This window comes from Drosophila miranda, chromosome XL (genome assembly GCF_003369915.1).
Source record: "Drosophila miranda strain MSH22 chromosome XL, D.miranda_PacBio2.1, whole genome shotgun sequence".
Classification (NCBI taxonomy): Eukaryota; Metazoa; Arthropoda; class Insecta; order Diptera; family Drosophilidae; genus Drosophila; species Drosophila miranda.
In genome coordinates, this window is record NC_046673.1 from 22,793,113 (window position 1) to 22,820,526 (window position 27,414).

The following is a 27,414-nucleotide window of genomic DNA, read 5'->3' on the forward strand; positions in this document are numbered from 1 at the left end:
GCATGGCTAAATGTTCTATATAGCTAGTAATATTCGACGGAAGATCAAAAACGAGGAATATGATACATTTTCGGTATTTTTTAGAGTGGGACCGTATATTTTATTGGGACTTTCTCTCTATTTTGTGATGGGATATCCTCTCTTCGTGGAGGGATTTTTCCCCGCCACAATGTCCTTTTTCTCTCAACAATGTCCCTTACATTCCATACTCACTTACTACTCACTTACGTTTTCTTACGTTTTATGTTGCTGGCAGCATTAATTTGTATGGGCCAGACTCATGTGCCGTGAAATCGAGCAGCACTGTTCCACAACATTGCGCGGATTGAGCAACATTTTGCATACCCTGGGAAATGGATGTTATGGAACTGAGAAAATGTTTGTCATCCCAGGCAAAAACAATTTATTTTCAATATACTTTAATATTATTCAATATTATTTAATATTATTTTCAATATTTCAATGATATTTTAAAGCTTATTGTCTTCTTGTAGGGACCATGAATAGGTATCAGGATCGAGATATACATATATACAAAACACTCATCATATACATGAATATGTCTAAAAAATGTCAATTTGAGAAAAGGTCTTTATTAGTTACGTTTTATCTGCATATCAATATATATACTTTCATACAAAAATCACAAAATAGGGTATACAAAGGCCTAGACTACGGCTTACACGCAATATAGCGACTCTTTTTTTTTTTTGAACTTTTTCGTTTAAACCTTTTTTTACAATGAATACAATAAAAGCAAGGATAAAAACTATCCAATCTTGTAGAAAATTTATTCATCAATGGGATAAAACTATGTGGGCATTGCTGAGATATTTAGTTAGTCAGCATTATTCAATGGAATATCAAAATTGAGCAATTCCCTTTTTCGTTTGTTTTGATTGACCTATTTCGCTATTTGTTTTTTGTTTGACTTATTTCGCTAAAACCTCTTTTTCGCGAAATGCAATAAATGCAAGTATTAAGAATACACCAGTTAAATAGAAAATTGATTTATCAATCGTATAAAATTCTGATGGCATGGCTAAATGTTCTATATAGCTAGTAATATTCGTCGGAATATCAAAAACGAGGAATATGTAAAATAAAAGTTAAATTCGTCAGTATATTTACGGTATATTTTTGAAATGAGGCGGTATATTTTGGTATATTTCTGAGTTTTAGCTTATCGATATGTCCGATAACATTGGTTTCTAAGGGTCGGCCACATTAAAAACTAGCCAAAAAATAAATAAATAAATAACAAGTAAATAAGGTAATTATTGCTGTCTGAGGTGATAAAGGGGCCGGATAATCATAAAACTAAAATGCTTTGTTTTTTCTTTCTTTTTGCTATTGCGTTCCCACACACATCGCTCCCACTCTCTCTCTCTCTCTTCCCCCCTCCCTCCATCAACTTTTCTACCAATCAATCATCGAATGTGAAAATTTTGATGCCGTTTAAGCCTGGCTTATTACGTATCCGTCTCTCCCATGCGATCATTGCAGCGCCATGGATCTGGTGGACATTGATCAGGTCTTGGATAACCTGGAATTACGCATTGCCGCCGACGAGCAGGAGAGCAGGAATGCAGCAGCAGCGGCAGCAGCAGCAGCATCAGCTGCAGCAGCGGCGTCAGTGGCAGCTGCAACGGTAGACTCTACGCCCACGCGCCCACTAGGAGACGGAGCCAGTGCTTCCAATGAGGGTGGAACAGCTGTTCGTCGGAAAACTACATCTGGACACCGGCGTCTTCAGGATTCTGGCGTTTGGTGCGATGGAAAGACCGACAAGGTCGCGTGTGCCGTGGGGAATGGGGCCTGCTTCACCTCTGCCTGTACCGGCAGTCGGGGTCGCCTGCCTGGATGGCAGCAGTCGGCGCGTACTCTTGTGGAAGAAGGTGGAGAAGCCGCGTACCCTGGTCTTCGAGCCGCGTCGCGGCTACATATACTGGACAGAGTCGCCCTCGGACTCCATACGCCGCGCCACGATGGACGGATCCGAGCTGCAATCATGGCCGGGAGCTCATATTCGACCAGGAGACGAGACGCCTCTACTGGATGGCAAGAAGCGTCGGATACTGGTTGCCAGCTAGGACTACGTGTACTGGAGCGACTGGAGCACCGCAGACATTTATCAAGACGGGCCAGCCGCAGCCGCAGCCTCGCCAAAAACGTGCCCTGCATCCCCCCCAGCTACGACAGACTGCCCAAATGTGCCGCTGCCGGTGTCCTGGCATGTCCATGAAAGCGAGGCGTCTGCTCTTCTCGACAGATGTCGGCAGCCATCAGGCCATCATTCGGGCCCGAGTCGATGGCAATGAGCGTGTGGAGCTGGAAGGAGTCACGGCGCTGGCCCTGGACTAACATATACCATGCGTATCGAAGTTATAGACATCGATGGAAAGAACAAGTAAGCAACGAATATGGGGATCCTTTAGACACAAGTGTAATCCCCTGCTCCCTTGTTTCGATGCACATCTCGCAGGTAATCAACATTGCCGCCTTGGGGTGAGGAATGGGTACGTACCATGCATATCCGGCAACCGGGCTGGGAAACTAATTCATAATTAATTATAGACACATTCGCGGCTAATGATGGTGGTGGCAGGACTGGGAGGACTGGCGCGTGGACCCGTTGTAAGTGCGCAATCAAAGTGGAGTAGAAATTGTGTAATTTTCCCCATTCATGACAATAAACCATTAATTTTAATCCCTTGCAGGAGTGCAGCGGTAGTGCGGCTCTTTCCATTAAAGTAATTGACAGAGATTTCTCCACAATGGCGGGTCAAAACTTGCTGCCCCGTCCCCGGGGTCGACTTAGGCAAGTGTTTGCGTTCCCAGGTAAACACTTGGGTGATTGGAGGATATTTCCACAGGTGGGTTGCTGTTGCGCCCTCCCGTTCCGATTTCGGTTCAGAGGCTCGGTGCTGCAGTTCGTTGATACTTTCATTTGCTCCGCAGCACTGGACGAACCATGAGGCAGCTGCTGATTCTGCTGAGGACGCTCCTCGTCCACGGATTCGTGGCCCTGTTCACCGTGCTCACCCGCGTGCTCCAGGCAGCCCTCAATCTGTGGCATTCGCTGGCCCTCTAATCATCTAATGGTCAGTGGAAGGAGACGCCAAAAAATGATTGCCCACCCTGGGTGCCTGGTGCCGATAAGGGCTGTCCGCCTACCTGCCGTTCAATGTGTGTTTTCTCCACTTATCGGCAAAGCAATCAATACTAATTACCTTATCGCCCTCGCACCTCGTCCGCGGGCGCGGTCGTCAGAAGGTAGGGGAATGACGATAATCGCGGTGGAGGAAGGCCTCGCATTATCTGAAGACCAGCTAATGCGAATTGCCAATGGCTGCTCGTTCAGGTCGGTTCTACAATGGGTGTCGGCGCCCGACCCAGCTGCTGTTGCTGCTTTTGTTGGCTGTCTTCCTCCTGGGCACTCTGCTAGTGCTGTACAAGCTCAACCACTCGCCGTTGATCCACCAGTATGACATTATGCAGGAGTACCTGGAGAGCAACCCCCAGAAGAGCTCTCGAACGCGCTCTATTCTGCTGTGGAGCAACTTCTTCGGGGATCCGCGTTGGGGCTTGCCAGCGGACTCGCTGGGGCCGCAGGAGCTGCGCGAGGACCTGCACTGTCCCGTGTATCAGTGCGAGGTGACCAACAGCCATGACTTCCTGCCCGCTCTGGATCTGTACGACGCCATTGTGTTCCACATGGCCGAGCATTTCCCCTTTCTGCAGCCAATGCCCGCGAGCCGCAGTCCGCACCAGGCCTATGTGTTCGCCCTGATGGAGTCGGCTGGCGAGACCAAGCACCGGCTGAGCGACGAGCGGGATTTCTATAACCTCACCATGACCAATCGCCTTGACTCGGACGTGGTGTGGCCCTATGGCCAGCTGCAGGACATGGAAACGGGTGCCGTGGTGGCCCCCAGTGCCCAGCCCCACTGGCGCCAGCCGCCCACAAAAGGTACCTGGAATGACACCCGGGCAGAGGGACTGTGGCAGAGCAAGACCAAGATGGCAGCGTGGTTCGTGTCCCACTGCCAGACGCTGTCTCGGCGCGAGAACCTCACGGCGGCCCTGCAGGAGCATTTCGAGGTGGACGTATACGGCAAGTGCGGACCCCTTAGGTGAGTCACCATCTTCCCCATGCCCCTATGCCATCGTGGAGTCCACATTAACTCTGTTGCTTCTTTCAGCTGTGACCGCGGCGACCCGCACTGCGATGAGATGCTGGACACGGACTACATGTTCTATCTGGCCTTTGAGAACTCGCTGTGCGAGGACTATGTGACGGAGAAGCTCTTTGGGGTGCTGGAGCGCCACATCATACCCGTGGTGTTTGGCGGGGCCGATTACACGCGCTTCCTGCCACCGCACTCCTACATCGACGCGAATCGCTTCGACAGCGCCCTCGAGCTGGCCGAGCACATGCGTTTCGTGGCCGGCGATTTGGAGGAGTACACGAGCTACTTCTGGTGGCGCCAGCACTACCGCCTGGTCACCGTCTCCCCCTTCTGCGACCTTTGCGCCCGTTTGCACTCGTCCGCTCAGCGACATAGGTCCCAGGTGTACGGCGACATCGAGTCCTGGTGGTTCAACAGCTGCCGGTTCAAGGCAAACATCCGGTTTTGAGGGCGACGCACGAAAAGGAACAGGACGGCGCTATGCGACAGCCGCACGCGAGAAAGCGGGATAGCAGGCATGCGACTGTTTGCATACGATATGGGAAACTTTTTCTTGTGTCTCCTGCTCCAACCGTCATGGCCGTGCCCACCTACCAAAATTTGTGTGACAAAACTCGAAGCCCCGGCCCGAAAGATATGCGGGGAGCCGGCTACGACTACGATTTGACATTACCACCGTCCAATGCAGCACTGACTCATCCACAATCGCAGCTACAACCCATCCAAAAGCGTCAGATTATCGCCATTATGAGCCTCTAGGGGCGATAAGAGTACACACACTTACACATACACGTAAGAGCGCACACACACGCACCTTTGTGTAAGTTTCATTTGTTTCGATTTCTATGTAGACCATCATTATTTCTTCCAATTTCCAGCTGTACCCCTCTCCTGTATTACTATTTTGATAATTAGTTGAGCTTAGTCAGTAAGGATAATCTATAGAACAACTAAAATTAGTAGCTCCATATGTTTGTCATATGCGTGCCAGTTTGTGGTGGAATTTTAGGGTAACTCTCTGATGTTTCTAACTTATTTTATAACTATTTTATGTTCTTGCTTTGGCAGATTTTTCATAGATTAAGGGTTTTTAATGCCCGTAATCTGATGTTGATTGTTGTTTAGCGGGCCCTAAATGTTCATTAAACCATTCTAAGACCTTTTTAAAGATGATTTTTAAGCAAGTGAAGGACTGCAACTAAAGCATTAAATTTTTCTTGACCCTTCCATTCTTTTTCCCTTTATTAATTTGTTCTTGCGATCAAGTTTTAGCTGAAAGTATTTTCTATGGAATCAGGTAGTTCTTTCATATTTCTATTTATTATTATTTATTTTTACGCATTCAGGGGCTCAAGTTGGAAGCATTTTGTATACCAAATGTCTGATAAATCTGTTCAAAATATTCCGATTCATATCAGTTTTTATTTTACTTTTAAATCGTTAAGACGTCTTCAGTTTGGGGGTTCCTGATAATACGGATGCTCTCCTAGGCGGGTCTGCCTCACGCAGAAGCATCTTCTATTGGCTATAGTTTCCGTTAATAATTCGGTAGGGTGTGAGATGTGCTTCATGCAATGGATTCTGCCGAGAATGCATGGGATCGCATGCGGGTAGCCTGCATGCACTGGAAGTCCGAATTTGCATTTTTTTAAGTGTTCGAAAGCATTTGAGAAATTTAATTCCATTTAAGCGCTTAAATTGTGAGGATTTTTGTTTCCTGTGGACGTACTAATTGGGATTTAGTCTAGTGTCTATGGTTATAGTTAATCATTAGCAAGATCTGCTTCACTATCATTCGATTACACATACCTGTCATGATCCTCCATATGGCTATAAATAATAATTGCTTAAGTTTTGGCAAAAAAATGAACAAAACTCACGGGCATGCGATTTGGCTTACCTCAGCAGTCGGGAGGCTCTCCCGTTCTTTTTTCTTGGGAGCCTTATTATCTTCGTCCTTGTCGCCTTCCCGCTTCCTCTTTCTTTCCATAATGGTATCAAAATATACTTGCAGTAGATATATAGACATTTATTGGAGAATACTCGTAGTCGCGCGTCGCAGCTGTTCTTGGGATAGGATGGGATGCTGTCGATGGCGATTTCAGAATGGACATATATGTATATTTAATGGATTATCTTTTCTAACTTTATAATTAGAAAGTCAGAGCTCGGTCACAAATCTAGGCCACCTTCTGATATATTAAAGTTTTCCAATTTGATTGGTATTTATCATCGTTATAGAATTTAAGATGCCTGCAAAGCATTCTGAGATAGGGTTCTTGAGACTCAGAGCCCTCGTTTCGAACGTTTGGCGCTTCTCCAGGGCTGCGCACTTGGGGAGGCGCACGCGTCGCGATATTCGTGCGTCGTGCGTCGTGCGTCGTGCCTCGTGTATTCCAAATGTCAAGTGTCAAACGATGACGTCTCTGACGGACGGAAGCTGCTATTGTTTCTTATTGTTTTCCTTCGGTGAAGCTTTTTCGAAGCTTCTGGAGCTATTCTGGAGAGCAACATAGAGTTCCTGCGGGAGAGGGACACACACCCCCACGTCAGCTGTGGGCTCCGCTGTGTATATGTGTGTGTGTGCTTTTGGGGCGCTTTCGCGTAGAAGCTTTTTTGGGCCGCAGCTTTTTGAAGGATACTGTGTGTGGCACGGCACTGCTCTGCTCTGCTCTGAAAGCACTTCCTATGGAAATTCATGACATTTAACTCATTCTGTGCTAGATTTCCCGATAGTTCAAATCAGAGGTAACACAAATCGAGGAGATTACGGCAGTAAAACCCCCAAGTAAATAAGAAAGAGCCAGCAGACAACCATAAACCAAAAACCAAACCAAACCAAACCAAAACCACGCTCAACGCTCAATACCTCGGCCTAAAAAATATCCAGAACTAAAGTAAATTCAAGAAATTTCATTGATTTTCGGCAAGAAGTGTGTGTGCTGTGCCACGAGGAAACGAATGTACGAACGCAATTGTTTTTCCTGAATTTCCCCCCTTCACCCAATAAAGTGCGCAAGAGTGAGACGTAAGTTGCATAATTTTCAGAGAAAATCGAACCGAAAATCAACCAAAAATCAACCAAAAATTAACAAAAAATCAAGCGAGTGTTGAATATTGCTTAAAAAAAAACCCATTAAATATTTCTCCAATGAGTGTGTGCCAACTTTTTTTTAATGTTCATTTTGACTGTGTCGGGGAAAGTGTGAAGAAAAGTTGAGTAGGAAAACTCGTGTAACACTTGTATGTACATAATATACCTATATATATATACATATATACCTCTATGTACGTGCGTGGGAACGTACTCTGTCTCTGTCTCTCTCCCTCTGTCTTCCTGTCTCTTTTTCTCTATGCCCCAAAGTGCGTCTCTATATCATCGATTTTTCCCTCACACTAAAAGCCATAGGCAACAACAACCGAGATGTAAGAGATACTACTGCCCCCCATTCGCAGAGAAGCGTGCTGTCCTGCTTCTCTCTGTGCCCCATGTGTACATCATCTGCATGATGATGCGGCAGGGCATCCTTGAAAAGGGATACCCCTCTCTCTATCTCTCTCTTTCTCTCTCTGTCTGATCTTGAAATATTCAACCAATTGCAAAACAATTATCGATGACCCCCAATGATTGTGGCATTCATTCGCAAATAATAGATAATTGTTCGGGTGCTGGTGCTGGTGCTAGTGCTGGCAAAGTGCCCGTCAAAAGTCACTCAACAGTAAGTGCAAGTGGGCGAAAATCTATTGCCTGCCAATGTGAGCTTTGACTTTTGTGTTGAGTTCTCTTCTCGGCTTTTTTACGGTTTTTGTTGTTTCTGCGGCTCTGTGGCTGTGGTTCTGTGGTGGAAAAGCTCTCCTTGTTCGAGAAAGCTCCTGTGTAGGTACACCACATTCAGAGACGCAGAGCCCCGCCAGGAAGCTCGTTCTCAAAAAGAGAAGAGAAGCGAGGAGAGAAGAGAGCACAGAGAACAGAGAGACCGTGTACATTTTTTCCACGGAACGGAGCACGCACGTACAGGAAACAGGGAACATTCAATATCCCGTTGTAGGTCTACACAGATTTAATAGGAAATTTCGTATGGATTTTCCCAGAAGTAATAGCACAGTCGAGTGTAGATTTTCCGTGGGTGTCAATCTCTATAGCCTCCAGTGGACATTTGGTGCGGCGGTGAGTGCGGTAGACGGTAGACGGGTTGCGGGGTTGGGTAGTGACTCCAGTAGAAAAAAATCGCCACTTCCTATATATACTACATACATATATGTACTCTTTAAATGTCAATGTAATGTGTATCCGCAACTGAATCATCAATCAATCAACCAATCAATCAATCAATCAATCAATTAGTGCGTAGTTCGACGCGTATTCGGGATGTACATAGATGCAGATGCACCTACGTACATTTGCGCCTTTGTCGATGAGTAGCTTACATAATAAGTATCCCCTCTCCCGCAGTGTCCAAATCACCACCACCACTACCACCTACCCAGTCAGTCCATCATTCAGTCCTACGTAGAAGCAAACCTCTATCTCTGTCCAGTATCCAGTATCCAGTAATCCAGTATCCAGTCATCCTTCTGAAGCTTCTGAAGCAGTTGTGGGAGTAAGTTCTCGATAAATATTTGCAGACCGATCTCGATGTCTCCGCAATTAGATAATGCTTAAGCTACCAAAGGGCCTAAAAAAGAAAAAGAAGAAGTCGAAAAAGGACCAAGAACTCTTCACCGAAGAGGAGCTCGAGCAGTACAAACGCGAGCTCAGGGCCAAGCAGGAGGCGGCGGCCAACAAATCGGACGCTGGCGAATCGGACGGTGGCGCATCGGACGTCGAGGGTGCCGCAGGCGCCACATACCACAGATCCTCTGTCGGAGACGCTCATCTAGCCGAATCCGGTGCTGCAAGCACTTCCACTGACGACCACCACCACCACCATCAGCATCAGCAGCATCAGCATCAGAGTTCCAGCGGCGGCGGAGGCGACGAGGAATGGGCCAAGTTTAAGGCGCTTACATCGGGCGTCGATACCATCCTACACAAGACCCAGGACGAGCTCGATCGCATCAAGAAGGAGTCCTTCTACCAACGCCTGCCCTCGGCTGCCGAGAAGAAGAAACAGGAGGAGGAGGAGGCAGCCCGTCTCGAGGCCCAGCGCCAGGAGCGTGAGCGCCAGCGCCTCGCACTAATCGAATCACAGCGCGACAAGCTAGCAGAGGCCGTTGTCGAGCTCTCAGATTCGGAGGACGACCAGCAGGACGAGGTCGATGACATCTTTGCCACCGACTACATCGAGGCGATCACCAGCGGAGAGCTCCAACTAGCCGTTGTACCCGACTCGCCCGTGTACCCGGCGGACGACGGGCCCGATCCGTTCGACACCGCCTACGCGGAGAAAGTCATTGTTGGCGCCGACAAGGCCAAGGGCAACAAGAAGCTCGTCAGCCTCGGTGCTGCCGTAGAGGTACTCTCAGGCCGCGTGGACCGCGATCACGCCCTAGCCCTAGCCAACCCCAAGCGCAAGCTCCGCAAGGGCATCCAGAATCTTCTGCTCAGCGAGAGCGTAGAGCTAGCCGATCCCGAGGCGGATCTCCTAGCCGCAGCCGCCAACGCCGAGCCGCAGCACAATCTGCTCGACGATCTCGTCGACGACGACCTCACCGAATCGGCGGGCCCCATCGATTTGAGTGTCTCGCTCCATCTGCATCTGATTAAGCCCCAAAGGGTTGACGAGCAGGACGAGGACGCCGAGCTCGCAGAGCTTCAGGGCAGCTCCCTCAATCCGGATCTAGCCGAGTTCGACGCGCTCAAGGACGAGGAGGACGACGAGTTCGCCGAACTAGCCGCCGAGTCGCTCACCAAAAAGGAGGACATCACCATCGTCAACCAGGTCGTGCTGCCGCCAGTCTCCCTACTCGCCGAAGCGGTTGCAGAGGCCAGCTGGGCCGAGTTCGAGGCGGAGCCAGAGTCCGAGGAGCCACTACCAGGTGAGCGATCATCCATGGATCCACCCTTCAAACTTGAACGCATATCTCAGCACACTTGTCACTCAAAACACAAGATGTTCTTTCTGGGAATTTCGAAAGATATTCATCTCCTTTATTTGTATGTACTATATCGGAACATGATCTCAAAAGCTGGTTGCTCGAAGACCAGGTGTTCAAGGAGCCAAACGACTGTTCATTCTGGCTTTACGAGTAATCCAATCTCAGCCAGATTCGGCTTTCAAGTATACATATGTATATGATAATTGTATATTATTCTGCAGGTGCGGATGTCTTCTTATAGTACTGTATTTCAGACTGGTACTACACTATACTATACCTCCATAATCCTTCATTACATACGAAATATTTCATCATCCAAAATATGTTTCTTTTTTTGTGGGATTCCATTCAGAGAAGTTTAATTATGGAAATATTGAATGCTTTTTTTGAAGAAAGTTATTTTCAATAAAATTGTACTGTATTTTCTTGGAATTCTGACTCTCGTATTGATTGAACACCCATGGTTTTTACTAAATTTCACTATTTTCTTACAAAATTTGATTGATCTTAGGGGGCGACATTGGGGAGATATACGAGATATACTTATACTTGAGGCGTTTTACTTTGAGGACCCACAGCAGATATCTAGCAGATCCAATCCCCAGCGATAATATTACACACCTCTACACGCCTCAGTTATCCAATTTTACTAATTGTAACCCGTACTTATTTTCGTGCCATCACCAGGAAAACCCAAGCGCCCGCCGCCACCGGCCAGGCCTGCCACTGGACCACACATTGTACCTGGTGCCATCTACGTCAGTGACGACGAGGAGGAGCCCAATCTTGACGACGACCCCTTCAACACCAACTACGCGGAGCAGGTGATCAAGAAGACCACCGTACTCGAGGAGGACGACGACTTTGATCCGCGCGCCGAGGAGGAGACCACTGGCGGGTCTTCATTGCTAGCGGCTCCAGGCCGCGATCTTTTGGCCGGGAGTGCCACCGATCTCAGTAAGGTGGTGCCAGCGCCATTGGCGCCCACCCTTAGCATCGATCAAGAGCCGGAGGACTTTGATCCTTTCGATACCTCAGCGGTCAGTGCAATCGTTCAGCCAAAGGCCACAGAGCTGCGCTTTCTAGAGCGGGAGCTGCTCACCAACGAGACGAGCGGTGGACTCAAGCACTCACTAAGCGATCCGGACTTTGATCCGCGAGCCGGACAGGAGGAGGACCAGCAGCAGAAGCAGCAGCAGAAGCAGCAGCAGAAGCCCCCGCAGAGGCCGAAGCCACCGGTGCCACCTTCGCCATCTCACATCACTCCGGAGTTTGACGCCGCCAGACGCAAGTCCTCGCTGAGCCTGAACATCCAGGCGAAGAGTGTGGGCTTCCTGGTGCCAGGGCCGGACCTACTCGGGGCCGGTAATGAGGTCGGGGCCAACAAGAAGCCTCTGACGCCGTACTACGCGCCCTCCGCCGCCGGATCAGCCAACGCATCGCAGTCGATTGCCGAGGGCATACCAGAGTCGGAGGATCCCTTCGACACCTCCTATGTGCCGGAGGCCAAGCTCAGCGACATCGAGCTGAAGCACATCGAGGCGGATCTGATTGCGGAGCCCACGCCCACGCTGCGGCACAGCCTCTCCGATCCGGACTTCGATCCGCGTGCCCCGCCCACGCCCGTGCCCGCCGAGGTGCTGCTCGCCGTCGAGGAGAACATCGACATCAAGGTGCTGACACCCGCGCAGGAGCGCAGACAGCTGCCCAAAGGCGCCCACAACGCCCAGGGGGAGTCGGACGAGGACGACGTTGACCCATTTGACACTTCGATCGCCGCCAATCTACAGCCCGGACAGACGGAGCTGAAGCTGCTCGAGAACGAGCTGCTGCCACAGAGGAGCGCCCAGGAGCTGGCCATTGACGCCCAGAGCGACGCCCAGGATCTGGGACTTGGCGACAAGGTGCTCACACCCTCGCTGCCCTCGCGCCCCCCGCCACCGGTGCGGCCGCAGGACATCGATCCCTTCGACACCTCCATTGCGGAGAATCTAGCGCCCGGCGAGACGGAGATCAAGCTGCTCGAAAGCGAGCTGATCGAGCGATAAGCAAACCCCAAAAACCACAAAAACCCACAGAAGAAACCACAAAAAACCCGAACCGAAAATGGCCAATCCGTTCCTAATGGACGACGACCTGGATGGCGGCGATATGGCCGCCAATCCCTTCCTAATGCAATCAGATCCGGAGCCGGGCGAGTCGGAGTCGAATCCGTTCGGGGAGGCAGCCAGCAGCGCCATTGCCAGCGTCAGTGCCACCTCCAATCCGTTCGCCTTTGGCGGCGACGATCTCGAACCGGAGCCAGAGCCGCCGATCAACGACATCGATCCGGCCATGAGCTTCTTTGGCACCACCATAGAGGCGGAGGACGACGCCCTCAGCATCAAGTCCGCCGCCGGGGAGGAGGAGGACGACACCGCCGCCGCTGGGCAAAAAAAGCAGCCCCCGCCTCCGCCACGACCACAGCCGCCGCAGAGCACACAGGATCTGATCAGCACGGTCTCCAGCCAGCTGGACGAGACCTCCTCGGAGCTGCTGGGCCGCATACCCGCCACCCGATCGCCCAGCCCCGTCTCGATGCGCGACCTTCACTCGCCCAGCCCCACACCGGACTCAGGACTGGCCGATCTGTTGGACGTGTCCGACAGCGGCTCCAATAACCAGATAATGGACCTGGATCTCATTGGGGGAGTCACTGTCACTGCTACCACCACGGCCACAGCTGCAGAGGCCGAACCTGCTGCTCCGGCTCCTGCTCCTGCACCAGTTGCGGCTGTGGCTCCGCCTCCCGTTCCTGCTCCCCCTGCCAGCCAGCACGACAATCCCTTTGCGGTGCCCACGGCTGTGCCCAGCCTGCAGGGGGCCACGCCCATGCCCTCGCCGGCCAAACAGCAGCCGCCACGTCCCCCGCCGCCACGCCCAGTGCCACCACGGCCGACGCCACCAGCACACATGATGCAGCATGGCCAACAGCAGCCGGCACCGGTACCTCCGCCGCAGCGTCCACCACCGCCGTCAGCCACTGCCCCAGCCCCAGCCACAGTACCAGCGGACTCGGAGGATTTGCTGGACATGTTCGGTACGACCAGCGCAAAGCCGGCCAAGCCGCCGCCGCCCAAGAGCAAGGAGGACATCCTCAGCCTGTTCGAGGCCCAGCCACAGCCGGTGGCCAAGCCCGATCTCCTGCACGATGATCTGCCCCAGGCGGTGGTCACCTCCGAGGAAGAGCGCGACGCGGAGAGCAACAGGGACAACGACGACGGGGAGGACAAGGATGAGCCGATCTTCACGTCTGTGCTGACGCGGCCGGACGAGAGCACCCATGACATCAGCTGCCAGCCGCAGGCGGCGACCCTGGCCCTCATGGCTGCGCCACAGGACACGACGGGCAGACAGAGAGCTCCCACGCCGGACATAGAGATCACCACGGTGGAGGATCTGCCGCGCTCCGACGACGAGGATGAGCCAGAGCCAGAGCCAACACCAGCAGCAGCAGCAGCAGCTCCCGATCAGCCGGAACCCGAAATAGAACCAGAGGCCGATGCCGAAGCCGTACCCGAACCGGAGGCAGAGGTGGAACCCTTCGGGGCGCCAGCAGCGGCTGTTGAGTCGGATCACACTGGATCACCGCTGGAGGCCACTGAGTCACAGCCAGCCTTCGAACCCGTCATGGAGCTGGCCAGCGATGAGCCCGAGCAGATGGACACGGGCCTGGACTTTCCTTTGGGCAGCGGCGGTCTGGCCAGCGGCCAGCTCTCGGCCAATCCCTTCGCCAGTCCCGAGGAGGAGGACGAGCCGAGCTTCGTGCCCGCTGCTGTGGTGGGCAACATCTTTGCCGTGGACGACCCAGAGCCAGAGCCAGAGGTGGAGGCCGTGCAGCAGGCGCCCAGCTACGGAGGCAACATCTTTGCCGTGGAGCCGGACGAGTTTGACGCCTTCTCGGCCAAGTTTGATTCCGTGAAGAAGGACAACATCAGCATCCTGGACGGCTTCGGTGGCTCCGGAGCGATAACGCCCACGGGAGGAGATGGTAAGTCCATTACGGATCTCCAGTAGAATGACCAGACCCAACCGATTCCTCCCTCTTTCAGCTTGGGGCGACAGCGCCTTTGGATCGGCCACCATTTCGGCGGGCAATGCTTTTGGCGACGCCACTTCGGCGGACGATGGCTTCGGGAACGAGGACGACGATTTCTATGCGATGCGGGCGCCCGTGCGGGCCGAGTCCGTGGAGTCGGTGGACAAGGAGTTCAGCGTGGTGATCCGGCCCAAGGCGGAGGGCACTGGAGGCGTGGCCCCGCAGCTGGCGCCACCGCCGCCGCCGGCCAGGTCGGCCGTGCCGACGGCCAGCCAATCCTCGTCGTCTCCGCCGGCGACAGTCAATCCCTTCGAGGATGTGACCGGATTCCCAGCACCACCAGCAGCGGCAGCAGCCGCCACGGAAGAGGCGGGCGAGGCGGGCATCAAGCGCACAGACTCCCAGGACACGCCACAGACGCCGCTGTACGACGAGGATGTGTCCCAGCCGCTGGAGGAGTTCCCGCGCCTGCACTACGTGGGACCCGGGTGGGAGATGCAGCTGCGGCAGCCGAACAAGAAGAAGATCACGGGCCAGCGCTTCTGGAAGAAGATCTTCGTGCGCCTGGTGGTGCAGAACGACGTGCCGGTGGTGCAGTTGCTGAACCAGCCCGGGGACAAGCAGCCGTTCCAGGAGTTGCCGCTGCAGCCCTCCTACTCGGTCTCGGAGATCGGGGCCCAGCAGTACGACCAGTTCGGCAAGATCTTCACCATGAAGCTGCAGTACATCTTCTACAAGGAGCGTCCCGGCGTCCGGCCAGGCCAGGTGACTAAGGCGGAGCGCATCACCAACAAGCTGACCAAGTTCGCACAGTACGCCATCGCCGGGGACTACGAGGGCGTGAAGGAGTTCGGCAGCGACCTCAAGAAGCTGGGCCTGCCCGTCGAGCATGCGCCGCAGTCGTCGCAGCTCTTCAAGATCGGTTCGATGACCTACGAGGACATGAAACAGTTCTCCGTCTGCATTGAGGAGGCCCTCTTCAAGCTGCCGGCTCTGCGCGAACGCGCCCTCACCTACAAGATGGAGGAGGTCCAGGTGACGGCCGTCGACGAGATCACCGTCGAGCAAGACTTCGAGGGCAAGATCCTCAAGCAGATCGCCCGCGTTCGCCTCTTCTTCCTCGCCTTCCTCACCGGCATGCCCACCATCGAGCTGGGCGTCAACGATATGTGGCGCCAGGGCAAGGAGGTGGTCGGCCGTCACGACATCATTCCCGTGGCCACCGAGGAGTGGATCCGTCTCGAGGCGGTCGAGTTCCACAGCGTTGTCAATCAGCAGGAGTACGAGCGAACGCGCACCATCAAGTGAGTAGAGCTCGTCGCATCCTAAAAGATCGATGCCAATTCCAACTCCAATTCCAATCCAATCCAACCAGATTCCAGCCGCCCGACGCCAACTACATTGAACTGCTGCGCTTCCGGGTGCGTCCGCCAAAGAATCGCGAGCTTCCGCTCCAGCTGAAGGCCACCTGGTGCGTCACCGGCAACAAGGTGGAGCTGCGTGCCGACATATTGGTGCCTGGCTTCACCTCTCGCAAGCTCGGCCAGATACCCTGTGAGGATGTATCGGTGCGCTTCCCCATACCCGAGTGCTGGATCTATCTGTTCCGCGTGGAGAAGCACTTCAGGTGGGTGTTCATTCGGCATGTGCATGGATCGGTGAATAACTCGAAAATCTTACTGGGGTGGGTGGAACAGGTACGGGTCGGTGAAGTCGGCCCATCGACGGACGGGCAAGATCAAGGGAATTGAACGGATCCTCGGTGCTGTCGACACGCTGCAGGAGTCGCTGATCGAGGTAACATCGGGCCAGGCGAAGTACGAGCATCACCATCGTGCCATTGTCTGGCGGTGTCCCCGCCTGCCCAAGGAGGGTCAGGGTAAGCCAGCAATCCATAGGCCATAAGCCAGCCATAAGCTCCACTTCCATCTGGACCGATTAAAACAATCTGCTGCCGTTCTTAGGGGCCTATACCACACACCAGCTGGTCTGCCGAATGGCACTCACATCGTACGACCAGATCCCCAGTGAACTGGCGCCATACGCATTCGTGGAGTTCACTATGCCCGCCACGCAGGTCTCGCATACCACCGTGCGCTCCGTGAGTGTCCAGGACTCGGACGCCGATGAGCCTCCCGAGAAGTATGTCCGCTATTTGGCACGACACGAGTACAAGTGAGTACTGCAAACGATAGCACAACATCTTGAAGATCAGCAACTTACAGACTCTTTCGTTCTCGCTCTTTCTCTTTCTTCCAGGGTTGGCATCGAGACCACGCACGGCGAGTCCACGAACGCGTATTTGGCGGCAACGCGTCCCATCAAGGAGGAGACCGCCAAGGAGGTGGCCACCAAGCCGGTCGCCTCGCCGGTCCCTCCCAGCGACTCGGACACGGACTCCAATTAAGCGGAGAGAAGCGAAGCGAAGCGCAGCGCAGCGCCGCGCGGCTTTCTGTAGATATTCCCCGTGTGCATGGTTTACCCAATCGTTCTTGTTATATACATATTTACATACATATATATATACACCACATAGATATATCTTATATACATACCTACTTATATGTGTAATTTCAAGTGCGTCTGCCCGCCATATATTCCCCCGTCTAGCTTGTGCAGCGTGTTCATCAGCTCCAGAGTACGAGTATTAGGTAAAGATTAGTTGACAATAATGTTAAGAGAGAGTAAATCAGCAGCAGATGTGAGAATGATAATTGAATGATGAAACTGAAACTGTAACTGTAACTGTAACTGTAACTGAAACTGATAATTTGAAACAGATAAAGTGCAGAAGATGATGAACACATTGTAAAAAGCCAAAAGGAACGGAAACCCAGATGAAGCTGAGGCTGAGGCTGAGCGACGGATGTGGATGTGTCAACGGAGAAGGAGAAGGAGGAGGAGGAACAGAGGAAAGGAATGCTTAACCACATAACCCCATCACCCCCACCTTCCACTTGCCCAACTCTAACCTTACATAAATCTAGCCTTAACCGCGTTACTTATAGCCCATACTTGTACGAGAGATAACGTTAATGCTAGCCATTGGTAATATATCAATCCAATGGGGCGTACGTAAAGTCAACCCATACATATGCATAGAGTTAATGATTATAATCGAACCAGTACACACACAAACACATACATACTATGCTATGCGTAATACGTATACATGCATACAAACATACATATATAATCGATGGACCTTCTTAGTTGTAACTTATCGAATCGACGCATTAAGCGACAAGTAATCGACAAGTAATATGAAAATGAAAAGCAATTCCGCCACAGAAACATAGTTCATCGAAGAAGAAATCGAGTGACGTGACGATCGGAGCTCAAGTGGAAGTGAAAACGGAAGTGGAAATCGATGTGGAAATGGAAGAAGGCAACACGCACACATTCTCCGCCCATACTCCCACATACTACTACTCGTAGATGCAATGGAAATGGAATGGAACCTATGGATACGGCTACGGATACGGATACGGATACCTACCCCATGCTGCCAGCATATCATCAGATAGAGCATCATCATATAGTAGTAGCAAGTAACACTGGAGACCGAAGGCAGTAGATAACCAACCCCTCCTTCTGATAACCTCTGATATCTGGACACTACATAGCCCATAGCCCCACTAGTACTATTCCTCTATTACAAAACAAAATATACTAAGCTTTACCAAATTGATTTAATGCATAAATTTAGAGACGGAACGATTCAATGCATATTCAAGAAAAAATGTTATTGTTGTGAATCAAATTAAATTATATTCAGTAAAAAACAAAGTAAAAGTAAACTAAACTAAACGAAAAAAACCAAAGGCAAAACCAAAACTAAAACTAAAACAAAAACTTAAATGCATATAGGAAAATCATCTTTGTTGGTCTACAAACACACTACATAAATAGATATATAGTACGGATAAAACCGAAAAAAAAATGTGGACAAAATTATAAGTATGCCACACACAGATATTGATCGATCGGTACCGATCGATCGGTATTTATTGAGTTTACTAGCAATATTGCATAAAATAGATTTGTTAATTGAGTGTTAAATGATTATATACCCGACCCTGCTTCTGCCCGACTATCCACAATCCACTATCCACTATCCACTCTCCTGTCCTATAAACCACATTCCCAACACACACTCTTGATGCACTCTTACCATACCATCCATACCAAGGCATTCCATTTATAGTACTATATTTCGTACCACATTTCGAGAGTCTCTCAATGGAGGAGCCTTGATATATTGATGATAGAGAACTATGTATATTGTATCCTTAAGAAACTCCCCTAAGAATCCCAAACCTCTATTCTACATCCCCCATTCCCATTCCCATTCCATTCATTTATTGTATGTTACATTATTTAAATACGTTTAACTCTACATATACTATATCGTATATCGTATATATGCATATGTATTGTATGTACAATAAAAAGACAAACCAAATCGGATCGGATAATGAAAGTTCCCGACAAACACTCTCACATGTTATATATATTAAATATACATACATACATACATAAATTGGCAGGCCCCCACACCCACACCCACACCCACACCCTGCAATGAGCTGCCACACCATATGTCCCACTCCCCATCCGATGGGACTGAATCCAAGGCGTATGCTGTGTGGTCTGCCGTGACGGGGACGGGGCCGGGTTCGGGGTCTGTCCCTATTATACAAGAATATGCGGCGATCGCTAAAGGTATTAACCGATCAACTAAATACAATATAATGAATTATTATGAACCGAACAGCAAACGCATTATGGTGGAACCTTTACCTAGTCAAATGAGAAAATAAATATGGAATCAACCAATATTAAGCAATGCAATTGGGAGTTTCTTTTCTATATGGAATGAGATGGGCTTACTTGGCTACTTACTTGTTCAATTGGGCATAATACATACCTTTCATCCTTGGATGTCTATGAAAACTGTAAGCTTTTCCGATGTACGACTTCTGGCTCATACTACATCGTTTTACTTATGGCAGAGATATCTCAGAGCTTCTCCTGAGATGATTCTCTCTTGTAGATTTCACTAGGTTCCTTTTTTATTTAAGATTTTCTTTTGGACTGTTGCTGTTTTATGGACTCTCTTGTAATCTAATGGGCATTCCTTAGACCTACAAAAGGGTAAGTTGTTTCATGTGATACCGTATCTTCCTGATTGTTGCCAAATTTAAAGAACTGTGGATGCCATCCCTGCCAATCATACGAGTCTCATCCCTTGTTTCGTTTTTTCCTCCTTGTAACCCAATGCGGGGCTTGCCCTTGGCTTCATTTATCATCAACAGTTGTAGGATGTCTTTTTGCGAGAATTTTATTATTATTTCTTCATAATTTGATATACCAAATCCCAGAGCTTCTGCCACAAAATCCCACCATCTCCCCCAGAGAGGACTGACTGCAGTTTTTGGCTGCATGTTGGGGCCATTTATCATGAGTTAGCATCCAACATCCAGAATCCAGGACTGCTGCAATCAGTGCACACATGTGCAGCGGAGATTTGGCCATGAAGTCCTCATAAAATATTATGCTCAACTTTTGCGCTCCGGCGCTGAGATGGCTCTGTTGTGTCTATGGTTCCTAAGGCCTCGTGGCCTCAGTCTCGGTAGAGGAGCTGACGTGACTGTTTTTTGAGTGCCCCCAGGACATGCATTGGCTATGGCTATGGCTTTGGCTTTGGCTTTGGCTTTGGTAGTCAAATAAATCTGAAATTCTCGGGAAATTCAAATCGGAAGGAAGTACAGAGTACGGCTCTCCAGCACCTGTCCCTCCTAATGAGTTTATTCCGGAGTCGAGCTTACCTTTCATCGGACTCTGGACGTGATGGAAATACGCTGTCAGCGCATTGATATCTGAGAATATCGGGGGCCAGTAAATGCTACGTTCCCTCAGCGCGTCTCGGGCCCCGCCCCTGCCCTTGATGCTATCCAAGCCTCCCCTCGCCTGAGGCTTGAGCACTTGTCCGGCACGTCTTCGGCCCCATTGTTCCACGGACCCAACGGACTCCATCAGTCTGTCGACGAACACGTGTCTTCTGGCCCACATATGAATCAATAAATGAGTCGAACGAATGACACAAGCTGCCTGCCTTCCTGCCTGCCGGTCGTCCTCCTCCGCCTTCTGCTCCGTTGGATTGAGCTTGTTTACGAATATGAGATTCTGACATCTGGCCACGAGGAGACAACACCCTGCGGCCTGTTATTGAATAATATTGAAAAGATTGACTGGCAGCTGCCGATTGAAGCGCCAAATGAGATTCACTTGTCCAAATATTCGTTCTGCGAATACGGGGCCAGAGCCCTGTGGACCCTCGAGGGCGGAAAAAACGTTCCTTTCCAGATGCCACGCCAAGACTCTTACTCATACGGATATAAGGACGGGGCCTGCTCTATTGGAAGGAACATCTTTCAACTTTGAAGCTCAGTTTCTGTGAGTCATTCTTCTAGGGAATCCCGAGCTACTTCATTCACCGCATTGGTAGAGGCATTCCGCTGGATGTCCGGGGATGCCTGGACCCGTGCCAGACTCGAAAATGCGGAAGCAGCTATCATAAACTGAAAACTGAAACTGCAAAAAGAGAGGATATCCGGTTACCCAGTTGGCAAGCGTCTAGCACTAATTACTGGGTGCCCGAATTGCGAATTTCGAGCCAAGTAAATTTCGAATTCGCATTAAAATCGAATCAATCACGGTACATCCTCGAGCCGGTGCACCGGTGATGGCATTCAATTTTGTTGCTCCTTCCAGCTGCAACAATGTGGAGTTTCCACTCAGGAAGCGATTTGCGGGCGGTTATTCTGATTCAGTTTATAGGCGAACATAATACACACAAAAATTCGACACCCGCCTTGGTGGAGGTGGAATGGGAGCTGGAGCTGGAGCTGGAGGTACACGTACACCTGGCTGGTGGGCCATAAAACCAGACCGGGCTTAACACATAAACCATCCGAATGGCACCCCCAGGATGGAAGGTAGGATGTGGCTGAGGACGAGGATGCTTCTGGGTCTAAAGATGCTTCTGCGGATGTGTTTAAGGATGCCTCTGGGGGCCAAGGGCGGGGGCAAGGGTAAGGTGTTTCTGTGTGTGTGCCACAGCTGCGTACATAATTATGCAAGACGAGAAGCCAAGACAAATTGGCATAATGAAAACTGCTGGCAGAACGCCTTCGAGGGTCATGGCGACTGGCGTATGGCGAATGGCGAATGGCGAATGCAAATTGCAAATGTCACGTGTTCCTGCACATTTCACTTGTCGCCTGCCTGCCGTATCCGTATCCGTTTGTATTTTGTAAAATATTTCGCCTTTTAGCCTTTTCGCATTTCGCATTTCGAATTTGTATTGTATTTTGCATGCTGCTGCTGCCGGGCCCTTCTGTCCGTAATACAGGTCCACATGGCCACATATGCCAGGGCTGCATAAATTTCTATCTCACTTTTGCGGCCAAAGGACGAGGAGGAGGAGAAGGAGGTGCCGCCAGTCCAGAGCAAGGGTCGTAGTTGTAGTCGTAGCCGTAGCCGTAGTCGTGGCTGTATGCGCGCCATCTTCCCGGCGATATCAAACGAATTAGCATAGAAAACTGCAAATTTGAATTATGGCCAGCGGCGGGCAGAAGATACAACGGAGCAGAAGGAGGAGGAGCAACTGAAATAGGAGCTCGTTCTGATGCTGGTGCTGGTGCTGTTGCTGGAGCAGCAGCTGTTCCGCTTGCCTCTGTTGAAGCGGCAAAATGTATGCGATGGGTAATCAAAGGAGCAAAAAAGTGAACAGAATCGGAACCAAATTGGTAGGAGCAACCCAAGAAAGCAGATCATTCAATGCTCCGTCAAGACGAATCCAAGGATTCACTAACAATTCAAGACCTATTCAAGATCTATGATCAATGGGAGAATTCCATAGTGGTGAAATTTGCCACACGATTAATAAATATTTCAGTCTTATTATAGATTGGATCATGAGTTACTGCCAAGAATAACCCATTGAAGAACATCTTCCCAGATGTATCTATTGAACTTGATGATACAAGTTTTATTTCCTTATTCTTCTGCCAGTCGATGTACCCTGTTCTATAAAAGAGGGAAGGCACTGCGAAGCGAAGCCCTTTTCCAATTTGCATGTGCATATGGAGGAGTTGCCGAGTGCTCGGCATTGAACCCTGACCACTGGAGACTGGATGGTGGAGGATGTGTGCGAGTGCCAGACTAAACTGTTATGCCAACAAACGAATACGACTACGAATACTCGTACATACATAAGTGTATATTTGGTTAGGAGTGGGGCATGAGTGGGCATGAGATGAGGTGGGAGAGCATCCTGCCGAGTCTAATGCGACTAATAGATACTTGTTTGCCGAAAAGTTTGCGCCCCTTCTACCACTCCCACCAATCCTATCACTCCGCCTACTGCCACACTGGTTGATAGCTCCTTGGTGGGTCGTCTCCTTCTGTGAAGCATCCATCCCGTTCCATGGGTCTTTGCCCTTTGCAAATACGTAATCAGTGAAATTTTCATGCACATTTTTCTTCAGTCGTCTGCTCGGCAAACAAACGGCGCTTTGAGCTGACGCTCAACTTGAAATACGTTGCTCAATTTCCATAAACACGTGAGCAAATAACACGTGTGCCCTGGGCTAGTACTCTGGAATCAAAAGAAGAACCACAACCAGAGCGAAAGAATCAAGACCATCCATGGAGTAAACGACTAGAGAATACCTGCTAAAGAACCCTCTAAAAGGGTTTTCATCCGATCTCGTAGATGATACACATGATAGCGTTTTCATATAGGATGCTTTTGCTGATCAATATCAATAATATACTCGTCTGAAGAACATACCCTTCCGGGGGTGCAACCAGAATCGAGCATTGATCATTGAGCATTTCTCTATGGCATTTGTTAACTATTGCCGACATTTGCCTGCGTAGGTGCCACCACCACCACCATCACCATCGCCACTTCCTCCGTTAAGAATTCGTGGCACCCAACGCCACCGTGCCACCGCCACCGCCAATCTTCCACCAGTCGTCGTCTGTTTGAGTTTTGGCGCTGGAAAATGCGCCTCAAATTGATTTTTGTTTATATTTCAAAGGAAAAACTTTTGTGCAGCTGTCGAGTTTGTTGTTCTTCTTGTTTTATATTTTTGTTGCCGCTTTTCCTTGCCGGCTTGCAGCTGCGACAAACTGGCGAATCCACGGCCCCCGTCAATATTTCATTACTGCCTCTCTTCATACAACTTCGATTTGGCCCGTCACGGCGCAAATAACGCAAGGAAAAGGTGCTCAAGCCCCTCGGAATGTGCCTTTAAGCCTTGACACAGTAATCGCTCTTCTAGAGGAGGGTACAGCGAGTACTCGTACAATGTTGAGCAGCAGGAGGGGCTCTACTCTTTAAGGCTTTACGACACACAGCTCACATTCTCGGCATTTGAAGCTTTCAAGACTGCAGAGACAGCTTCTCTGCCCATAAATCGATCATCGTTACAGATCAGCCCCTGCCCTGCCCCTACCACTGCCCCTGCCTCTGCCTCTCCTGAGAGTACAAGGTACACCCATGGTCCATCAATGGGAACGTTAAACTTCGGTCGAATTTAATCTACGAGCGGATCGTGACAGTCTGCGGTTTGCTGTAGCGTGTTGTTGCATCATCGTGCACGTAACCCGAAGCGGAGATGAAAATCGAAGCCGATGGAGAGGCAGAGGCGCATCGAAGGGGACCCATGGGGCGGCCAGAGATGCGACTAAGACACTGTCCCGAGGCTGGAAGCTTACCCAGTGATCGCCGACTGACTTGGATTTCAGTTGATTCTCCAGCGTCGGTCGACATGGAACGTTGGCATAATCGGGTGGCCGTGGTGACCGGAGCCAGTTCGGGGATTGGGGCCGAGTTGGCCAGGAAGCTGATCGCTGCTGGCGTGGTGGTGGTGGCTCTGGCTCGGCGCCTCGAGCGCCTGGAGCAGCTGTCCCAGGAGTTGGGCCCGCAGCTCCACATCCGCCAGTGCGATGTCACGGACTTGGAGTCGGTGAACGCCGCCTTCGACTGGGTCGAGGAGCGACTGGGCGGCGCTGACATACTGATCAATAATGCCGGCAAGCTGTCGGGCGGCCAGCTGCTGACCATGGCCTTGGACACGGTCCAGCAGGTGCTGCAGACGAACGTCATGGGCGTGGTCTACTGCACCCAACGCGCCTTCCAGTCGATGCGGCAGCGCTCGGCGTCCGGCCATGTGGTGCTCCTCAATAGCGTCGTGGGCCACTATCTGTTCAACCCGCTGCCGGGCAGCCAGCAGGAGCTCAACATGTATCCTGCCACCAAGCACGCGGTGACCGCCCTCACAGAGCTCTTTCGCCAGGAGATGCGCGAGTTCAAGACCCAAGTGAAGGTTACGGTAGGTAATCGCAATGGGTTGTACGATACGTTCTCTACCACGCCTTTTTTGTAGAGCATCAGTCCGGGCCTGGTGGACACAGAGATGGTGCCAGAGGCCTACAAATGCCTGCCCATGCTGCAGGCCGAGGATGTGGCCAATGCCATCATGTACGCCCTGGCGACCCCAGCCCATGTACAGGTGCACGAGCTGACCATCAAGCCCCTGGGCGAGCCATTTTGAGTGACATCAATATTGTTGAACTCTGCACTTTGCATACATTAGCCCATGCACAACTACACATGAGCATATCTATAGGCACCGAGCACATCCCGTCCTCTTTTTGCATAATTCAAAGGCCGGCCCCAGGGGTTTAGTCGGGCGAGAATAGACGATGGGTAAAACCCAAGAACGAGTGTCCGTAAGACACTTACGGATTCTGGGGAATATTCGAAATGAGCATCGTCTAACGCTTTGAAGATCGATATAAATTATCCCATAAATACCAGGGTCCGTAAAAAATCATAATTGTTTATTTTTGTAGCCGAAAAGAAGATAATATATGTATCGGTGAGTTGTACAAATAAAGCGTATCTTTAGCCTTTGAGCAGAAATTATATTAGAAGTACAGAATCAAGAAGCAACGCAGTAGAGTAGTCCGTTATTCTTTCGAGAGCAAAGGAGAGTCGTCTCCTTAAGACTTATCCTTAAAGCTTATAATGAATTTATATTGTGTGATATTTAAAGTAGAACTTATAATGATTACGGTCCCTGATAACCGTTGTCATAATTTGAGCAACGATCACCACTTGCCATGCACATGACTTAGCTCTGATGGGTAAGGGCTCTTTGACCTTTTCCGATATTTACGGTTGCCGTTTACGTCTTAATTGCCTCAATGAACGTGCCACCCAGTGCCAACCAATGCCGCCACTTGCCACCTTCGCCGCCCACCCCTCGGGGCACCACAATTATTCAGTGCACGTGTGAACTGTGCGCACTTGGGCCGGGCCGGGCCCCATTTAATAATTGATTTGCATTGGCAACGACGGGTGTGGCCAGCTGGGAGACGTCTTGGAGCTAGTTCCGCGGCTTTGGGCGGCTCTGGGCGGCTCTGGGCGGCTGGGCGGCTGGGAATCGGTGCGAATTCGTATATAAGATGCGAGCCGGAGGCCATTCAGAGTCAGTTGCGACAAGTGCTCCACTGGACGAGGAGCAAACGAAACTTAGCCAAACACCAAGCGAATCAATTGGATTGCCAATCTTCGAAAATGGATCGTTGGCAGGACCGAGTGGCCGTGGTTACGGGTGCCAGTTCGGGGATCGGTGCAGCCACGGCCAAAGCGCTCGTCGAGGCGGGCGTGGTGGTGGTGGGCCTGGCCCGCCGGATGGACCGCATGGAGGCGCTGAGGGCCGAGCTGCCGGAGGAGATGCAAGGGCGCTTTCATCTGATGCACTGCGACGTGGCGGACCTGGACTCGCTGACGGCGGCCTTCGACTGGGTGGAGGAGCAGCTGGGCGGCGTCGACATCCTGGTGAACAATGCCGGCTGCCTGTTTGCCGGCCAGCTGCTCACCCAGGACCTGGAGAAGCTGGAGCAGACCTGGAAGGTGAACATCATGGGCGTCCTCAACTGCACGCGCCGCGCCTTCCGCTCCATGCAGCAGCGCGACGTGGCCGGCCATGTGGTGCTGATCAACAGCCTCACGGGCGAGACGATCATCAATCCGCCGGGCGACGAGCTGCAGGTCCTCAATATGTATCCCCTGACCAAGCACGGCATCAAGGCCATGCTCGAGGTGCTGCGCCAGGAGTTTCGCGGCTTCAAGACCAAGATCAAGATTACGGTATGTTTATTTTTGATTTCCTATTCCTGTTACACCTTGTTTCCTGTTCCCTGTTCCCTGCAGAGCATCACCCCGGGGGTCACGGACACGGAGATTCTACCCAGGGGCTATGACTCGCTGCCCATGCTGAGGCCCGAGGACATTGCCGCCGGCATTATCTACGCCCTGGCCACGCCGCCGCACGTCCAGGTGCATCAGCTGACGATCAAGCCGCTGGGGGAGCCCTTCTAGGTGCCTCCGATGGCGTCACCATCATCGCTCCCGATGATGGCATTATTCTCGGCGAATACATATACACAGCTCGCAGTGGGCGTGTCTGAAGTGACAGCTCACCGACTGAAATTGCGTTTTCTTTATTTGAAAATAGCTTCCGATGGGTGCGGGCAGGGGTTGGCATTGGGTTTGTGTCTGTGTCTGTGTCTGGGATGGGAGTTGTTGCCAAAATGCCAAAAAAGTGCGAAAATAAGTTAACATTAACATGACAAGACCAGCACCAGGATGACGATGGGTGTGGGCGTTTGGGCGTTTGGGGGTGTGGGAGTGTGGGGCGGCAGCCGGAACAGGTGGCGCGTCCACATCCGCACCGGCATCCGCAATGGCATCCGCACCGGCATCCGCGAGCGTCTACAGCAACGAAGCTTTCTGTCAATATTGAAAGCGTACGCGTTTGACATAAAATGTAATATAGTCGCAGCCCTAGCCAGACCAGACCCATGCACTGCCAGAGTTCAGCCATAGTAGACGTTCCAAAAGAAAGAAATAGAGAGAGGGAGAGGGAGAGGGAGAGGGAGAGAGAGAGATAGAGAGACTAGGAGAGACAGTTATATGCAAAGCATCGGAGATGCCAGAAATCCACTCAGAGAAATGCA

At 50.9% G+C, this 27,414-nt stretch overlaps 5 protein-coding genes across 12 annotated transcripts; all 5 read left to right on the top strand.

Annotated features, from left to right (window-relative positions):
• The first annotated feature begins 1,196 nt into the window (after window positions 1–1,196).
• Window positions 1,197–8,794, top strand: LOC108160362 (alpha-(1,3)-fucosyltransferase C). Of its 5 annotated transcripts, none has more exons than XR_004471485.1 (8): window positions 1,197–1,273; window positions 1,464–2,410; window positions 2,486–2,519; window positions 2,578–2,637; window positions 2,721–2,876; window positions 2,962–4,136; window positions 4,206–7,221; window positions 8,647–8,794. XR_004471485.1 is itself a non-coding variant. In XM_033387136.1 (6 exons), exons 5-6 carry the CDS (start codon window positions 3,349–3,351, stop codon window positions 4,639–4,641), a joined length of 1,224 nt encoding a protein of 407 aa, XP_033243027.1. In that variant the 5' UTR covers window positions 1,197–1,273; window positions 1,464–2,519; window positions 2,578–2,637; window positions 2,721–2,876; window positions 2,962–3,348; the 3' UTR covers window positions 4,642–5,605. The 5 variants fall into 5 exon arrangements, 3 of the variants coding, with proteins under 3 accessions (XP_033243027.1, XP_017149833.1, XP_017149842.1); XR_004471486.1 differs by having other exon boundaries at window positions 4,206–5,013; XM_033387136.1 differs by lacking the exon at window positions 8,647–8,794 and having other exon boundaries at window positions 1,464–2,519; window positions 4,206–5,605.
• On the top strand, window positions 6,860–12,301 carry LOC108160334 (protein stoned-A). Of its 4 annotated transcripts, XM_017294278.2 has the most exons (4): window positions 7,134–7,221; window positions 8,243–8,361; window positions 8,820–10,172; window positions 10,920–12,301. In XM_017294278.2, exons 3-4 carry the CDS (start codon window positions 8,849–8,851, stop codon window positions 12,278–12,280), a joined length of 2,685 nt encoding a protein of 894 aa, XP_017149767.1. In that variant the 5' UTR covers window positions 7,134–7,221; window positions 8,243–8,361; window positions 8,820–8,848; the 3' UTR covers window positions 12,281–12,301. The 4 variants fall into 4 exon arrangements, with proteins under 4 accessions (XP_033243020.1, XP_017149784.1, XP_017149775.1 ...); XM_033387129.1 differs by lacking the exons at window positions 7,134–7,221; window positions 8,243–8,361 and adding an exon at window positions 6,860–6,941; XM_017294295.2 differs by lacking the exons at window positions 7,134–7,221; window positions 8,243–8,361 and adding an exon at window positions 6,893–6,981.
• A 13-nt stretch (window positions 12,302–12,314) lies between these two features.
• LOC108160325 (protein stoned-B) lies at window positions 12,315–19,159 on the top strand. The gene is made up of 6 exons (XM_017294256.2): window positions 12,315–14,262; window positions 14,324–15,614; window positions 15,686–15,937; window positions 16,008–16,189; window positions 16,275–16,485; window positions 16,570–19,159. Exons 1-6 carry the CDS (start codon window positions 12,339–12,341, stop codon window positions 16,715–16,717), a joined length of 4,008 nt encoding a protein of 1,335 aa, XP_017149745.1. The 5' UTR covers window positions 12,315–12,338; the 3' UTR covers window positions 16,718–19,159.
• A 4,971-nt stretch (window positions 19,160–24,130) lies between these two features.
• LOC108165134 (farnesol dehydrogenase) lies at window positions 24,131–25,315 on the top strand. Its single transcript, XM_017301200.1, has 2 exons — window positions 24,131–24,719; window positions 24,774–25,315. The coding sequence occupies exons 1-2, from the start codon at window positions 24,156–24,158 to the stop codon at window positions 24,939–24,941; spliced, it is 732 nt and encodes a 243-aa protein (XP_017156689.1). The 5' UTR covers window positions 24,131–24,155; the 3' UTR covers window positions 24,942–25,315.
• A 546-nt stretch (window positions 25,316–25,861) lies between these two features.
• On the top strand, window positions 25,862–26,887 carry LOC108165133 (farnesol dehydrogenase). Its single transcript, XM_017301199.2, has 2 exons — window positions 25,862–26,545; window positions 26,609–26,887. Exons 1-2 carry the CDS (start codon window positions 25,970–25,972, stop codon window positions 26,774–26,776), a joined length of 744 nt encoding a protein of 247 aa, XP_017156688.1. The 5' UTR covers window positions 25,862–25,969; the 3' UTR covers window positions 26,777–26,887.
• Window positions 26,888–27,414: the final 527 nt, after the last annotated feature.

Coding starts and splice junctions, on each gene's coding strand:
- LOC108165133 (XM_017301199.2), top strand. CDS start 25,970: ATGGATCGTTGGCAGGACCGAGTGGCCGTGGTTACGGGTGCCAGTTCG. Junction 26,546..26,608: donor AGACCAAGATCAAGATTACG/GTATGTTTATTT, acceptor TGTTCCCTGCAG/AGCATCACCCCGGGGGTCAC.
- LOC108160362 (XM_033387136.1), top strand. CDS start 3,349: ATGGCTGCTCGTTCAGGTCGGTTCTACAATGGGTGTCGGCGCCCGACC. Junction 4,137..4,205: donor GGCAAGTGCGGACCCCTTAG/GTGAGTCACCAT, acceptor TGCTTCTTTCAG/CTGTGACCGCGGCGACCCGC.
- LOC108160334 (XM_033387129.1), top strand. CDS start 8,849: ATGCTTAAGCTACCAAAGGGCCTAAAAAAGAAAAAGAAGAAGTCGAAA. Junction 10,173..10,919: donor GTCCGAGGAGCCACTACCAG/GTGAGCGATCAT, acceptor TGCCATCACCAG/GAAAACCCAAGCGCCCGCCG.
- LOC108165134 (XM_017301200.1), top strand. CDS start 24,156: ATGGAACGTTGGCATAATCGGGTGGCCGTGGTGACCGGAGCCAGTTCG. Junction 24,720..24,773: donor AGACCCAAGTGAAGGTTACG/GTAGGTAATCGC, acceptor CCTTTTTTGTAG/AGCATCAGTCCGGGCCTGGT.
- LOC108160325 (XM_017294256.2), top strand. CDS start 12,339: ATGGCCAATCCGTTCCTAATGGACGACGACCTGGATGGCGGCGATATG. Junction 16,190..16,274: donor CCTGCCCAAGGAGGGTCAGG/GTAAGCCAGCAA, acceptor TGCCGTTCTTAG/GGGCCTATACCACACACCAG. Junction 16,486..16,569: donor TTGGCACGACACGAGTACAA/GTGAGTACTGCA, acceptor TCTTTCTTCCAG/GGTTGGCATCGAGACCACGC.